This window comes from Dysidea avara, chromosome 3 (genome assembly GCF_963678975.1).
Source record: "Dysidea avara chromosome 3, odDysAvar1.4, whole genome shotgun sequence".
NCBI classification, from domain to species: domain Eukaryota; kingdom Metazoa; phylum Porifera; class Demospongiae; order Dictyoceratida; family Dysideidae; genus Dysidea; species Dysidea avara.
In genome coordinates, this window is record NC_089274.1 from 38,055,495 (window position 1) to 38,060,154 (window position 4,660).

General features: G+C 44.7%; 1 protein-coding gene across 1 annotated transcript; it reads right to left on the bottom strand.

Annotated features, from left to right (window-relative positions):
• Positions 1 to 381: 381 nt before the first annotated feature.
• Positions 382 to 4,155, bottom strand: LOC136248496 (uncharacterized). Its single transcript, XM_066040272.1, has one exon. It carries the CDS (start codon positions 4,153 to 4,155, stop codon positions 382 to 384), a length of 3,774 nt encoding a protein of 1,257 aa, XP_065896344.1.
• Positions 4,156 to 4,660: the final 505 nt, after the last annotated feature.

Genomic DNA, 4,660 nt, shown 5'->3' on the forward strand with positions numbered 1-4,660 from the left:
ATTCTGTACTCCATACAAACTTCTTCTGTTTCTGCAGTAAAGTGGTAAGTGGTTCAGCAATGGTGGAGAAGTTATAGCAGAACTTGCGGTAGTATCCTGCCATTCCTAAGAACCGCATTATTTCACGCTTGTCTACTGGGGTAGGGAATTTCAAAATGGCCTCTACTTTCGATACTACCGGAGCAACTTCTCCCTGGCCAACGATGTGCCCCAAAAACTTAACTCGTGCTCTACAGAACTCACTCTTGGACAGATTGACTGTAAGGTGAGCACCCCGCAACCTGCTAAAGAACTTCTGCAATAACTGTATATGATCTTCCCAGCTGTCACTATATATCACCAGGTCATCTATATAAGCATCACAGCCCTCCAGCCCATGAATTACACCATTCGCTGGAAGGTGGCTGGTGCATTTTTCATGCCAAAGGGCATGACACAGTATTGGAATAAACCGTCCGGGGTTGCAAACGCTGACAACTCTTGAGCTCGCCTGGTTAATGGCACTTGCCAGTACCCCTTCAGTAAATCAAATGTGCTAACATATTTAGCATGACCAATTCTGTCAATACAGTCATCCACCCTGGGAATTGGGTAGGAATCCGTCTTAGAAACTCCATTCAACTTACGAAAGTCAGTGCAAAATCTATATGTGCCATCCGACTTTGGCACGAGAACGCAAGGAGAGCTCCACTGACTTTGGTGGCTAGGCTCAATAATTCCATTTCGTAGCATATACTCTATTTCATTCCTCATTAATTTTAACTTCACTGGGTTAACCCTGTAAGGGTGCTGCTTAATAGGGGATGTTTCTCCCACATCAACATCATGTACTGTAACTGTGGTCTTCCCTGGTACATCAGGAAACAAATCAGTAAACTCACATAACAGCTTCGTTAACACCTCCTTTTCCTGTAGTGGCAGGTGGCTCAGCTTCTGCTCTAAATTCAACAGCACATCCGAATTTTTCAACCTTAGGCTCCTTCCTATCTCCTCATCCTCCAGTGTCCTACCATTCAGCTCCTTCCTACCAACACTAACACAATTCGAAACAACAGACACTGGATCGTTGTTACCTTCTCTACCATGGTATGGCTTGAGCATGTTCACATGACATAGTCTCTTCTCCTTCCGCCAGCCAGGAGTCTGAATCAAATAGTCAACATCGTTCACCTTCTGTTCTACGGTGTACGGACCACAATAACGTGCCTGTAATGGCTGACGATGTATAGGTAGGAGGACTAGTACTTGATCTCCTGGTTGAAAGGTGCGGGATCTGGCTTTTTTGTCATACCACTGTTTCATTCGACTCTGTGAGGATCTCAAGTTTTTCTGTGCTAACTTATTAGCCACCTTAAGTCTCTCGCGCACATCAGTAATGTGCGTGATAACACTGTGTGACGAATCATTGTCACTGTTTAGCCAAGATTCCTTAAGCAGTTTAAGCGGACCTCTAAGGAAATGACCAAAAACTAATTCAAATGGGGAAAACCCTAAGGATTCCTGTGCTGACTCTCTGGCTGCAAACAACAGCAAAGGGATACCCTCATCCCAGTCATGCTTCTGTGTCATACAATAGGCTCTCATCATTGACTTCAAGGTTTGGTGAAACCTTTCCAGTGCCCCCTGGCTTTGTGGGTGATATGCTGTGGATTTGACTTGGTGAATACCCAGTTGGACCATAACACTCTGGAACAACCCAGACATAAAGTTAGACCCTTGGTCTGACTGCACCACTTTCGGAAGCCCTACAAACGTAAAGAATTTTATTAAAGCCTTTACAATCTTATCTGCTTTAATATTACGCAACGGAATGGCTTCCGGGAACCGAGTTGAAGCACACATAATGGTAAGGAGGTATTGATTTCCTGCACGAGTCTTGGGCAACAGCCCCACACAATCCACAATAATACGACTAAAGGGTTCCTCCATAGCGGGTATAGGAATAAGGGGAGACACTGGTGGGTGCTGATTGGGTTTCCCTGTGAGCTGACAGACATGACATGTTTTACAAAACTTCTTAACGTCACCATGCAACCCAGGCCAATAGAAGTGATCTAACACTTTACGATACGTTTTCGCAATACCAAGGTGACCTGCTAAAGGTGTATCGTGAGCCAAAACTAAAATGTCTTTCCTATAGGGTGGTGGGACCACAACCTGGTAAACCACACTCCATTCGTTAGATGCCGGAACATTCGGCGGTCGCCACTTCTTCATCACAACATTACCACTATTCAAAAAATAACACACTGGAACTTTCTCCGCTTCTCTCTCACTTAATGCCCCCTTCTTAATGTTCATAATCTCAAAGTCTCTCTCTTGCTCTGCAACTAACCTCGAGGGAGACAACCCTAGTGGGTGATTACAACCTGGTTGACTGTTCATTTCTGGCACACCGTGTGAGGAAGGGGTTCCAGAATTAATAACCACTGACTCTTCTCTACAGCCATTGGAAAATTCCTCTGGTCTGTTGTTCTCATCCGCAGCCTTCTCAGCCGCTTTTGCCATTGCTCGGGTTACAGCACATGAAGGAAAGAAGCAACTGAATTGCTCTTCTTCTGTAATTGAACAAGGAACCTCCGACACTCGTGGTTCACCTGTGACCTTGTCCCCCGCCAAATCATTGCCCAGTATCATTGACACTCCTTTAACAGGTAGGGAGGGGCGTAAACCTACAGCAACAACACCTGAAACTATGTCAGACTGTAGGCTAACCACATGTAAGGGTACACTGATAACTCCCATCTCTACTCCTTGCAATAGCACACTAATTCCAGCTGAGGTCTGGTCAGAAAATGGTAACACACTGTCCAACAATAGTGACTGTGTGGCTCCAGTGTCCCTTAACACATTAATTGGAACTTTCTTGGTACCTCCCTCCAAACACACAAACCCTCTCGACACAAACGGTAACAATACCTCATCTGCTGTACCTCCTACAGACTCTGATGTTCCTTGATTCCTGGTTTCATTAACTGAATCAGTTACGTCCACCATCTTCGGTATAATTAGTGAATCAGATTCTACTCTGTGATTCTTCCTCTCCAAGGCTCTACATTCCGACATCACATGACCCTTTTTCTTACAGTAGTAGCAGGTTGGGCCCGTTGTGAACCGTTGACTACGTTGCACTGGAGGATCACTCGCACGGCCAGAAGCTTGAGAACCACCACCACCAGACAGAGGGTTACTAGAGTATCCTCTGTTACCAGCATGAGGTGGTAAGTCTCGAGACTGGTGTCTGAACACAGGCTTATGGGTCAAGGTATAATCATCAGCCAGTACCGCGGCTTGGTGAAGGTTTTCACCTTTCTGTTCATCTATATAAGTTTTCAGTTCTGTAGGCAGGCAATTCTTGAATTCCTCAACCAGTACCACCTGGCGTAACTGAACATAGTTCTTATCAACATTCTTAGATAGACACCATTGGTCGAACAACATTTCTTTTTCCCTTCCAAACTCTACGTAGGTTTGTTTATCTGTTTTCTTAGAGTCTCTAAATCGTTGCCGATAGGCTTCCGGGACCAGCTCGTAGGCTTTCAAAATACTTGTCTTCACAGTTTCATATTCAGAGCTCTCCTCTATTGACAAAGCTGAATAAACAGCTCGGGCCTTTCCCACGAGGCCACTTTGTAGGAGCAGCGTCCATGAATCTTTCGGCCACTTTAAACTCTGTGCCACCTTCTCAAAATGTAGAAAAAACTTATCTACCTCCGTTTCAGAAAAGCTAGGGACAAATTTCATATGTCTGCTTACATCAAAAATATCTCTGCTGCCTGTTTCCCGTGAACTAGTTGGGGGTGACACTGCCGCCGATTTCGACACTTCTAGCTCCTTCAGTCTCAATTGGACTTCCAACTCTTTCTCCCTCAGTTGTAACTCTTTTACTTTCAGCTCCGCTTCTCTTTCCTTAGCTCTCGCTTCTAATTCCAACCGACGAATTGCTATGGCGGACGGCTCTTCTATCTCGTCATCCGAAATAAGTTCTTCTTCGTGTAAATACTTTACAATAATCTGCCGAATCTCACCCTTCTTCGCGCCATTCGCAACAGTAAGTTTGTAGTGTCCCGCCAATTGCGTCAGCTCTGCTCGTTTCAACTTCGACAACACAGTAAGTGATGGCTCCTTAACGAATGATTCAATGTCCAGAGACATCCCAGTACAATCACAATGTTTGTAGAAAATTGGTCCCAATTAGTGCTCACTACCAAATAAATGCAGCACCTTTCCTCGACGAGTCCTGCCACGAAAACAACAAGGAAACAACAAGGTCGCTTATTAACAAATGATCGTCACCTTATCAGGTACCATTAACCCGGTACCAAGGATTAAGGCTTAGCGGTTTTCGAACCGCAGGAAGAGATACAGCACCAAACACTCGAAGACCACAGGAACAGTCGATTAACAAGTATCTCTCCTTTTCCGCTCCCGGACAAGCCCCCAAATCTGTTACAGGACGGATTAGACAGAGCACGATGACGACCAAACGACTTAATAACTCTTATTATTTGGACTCTCCACGCATGCGCATTGTACAGACATATATTAATTCTAATATAACAATAGTTCAGCTACAAACAAATCATACTGTAGAGAGATCAACTAGAAGAAGTTACCTTGTAGATAGTTCAGCTACAAACAATTCACCCTGTACAGAGCT

What these genes read in the sequence shown, in the direction of transcription:
- LOC136248496 (XM_066040272.1), bottom strand. Translation starts at nt 4,155, where the DNA reads ATGTCTCTGGACATTGAATCATTCGTTAAGGAGCCATCACTTACTGTG.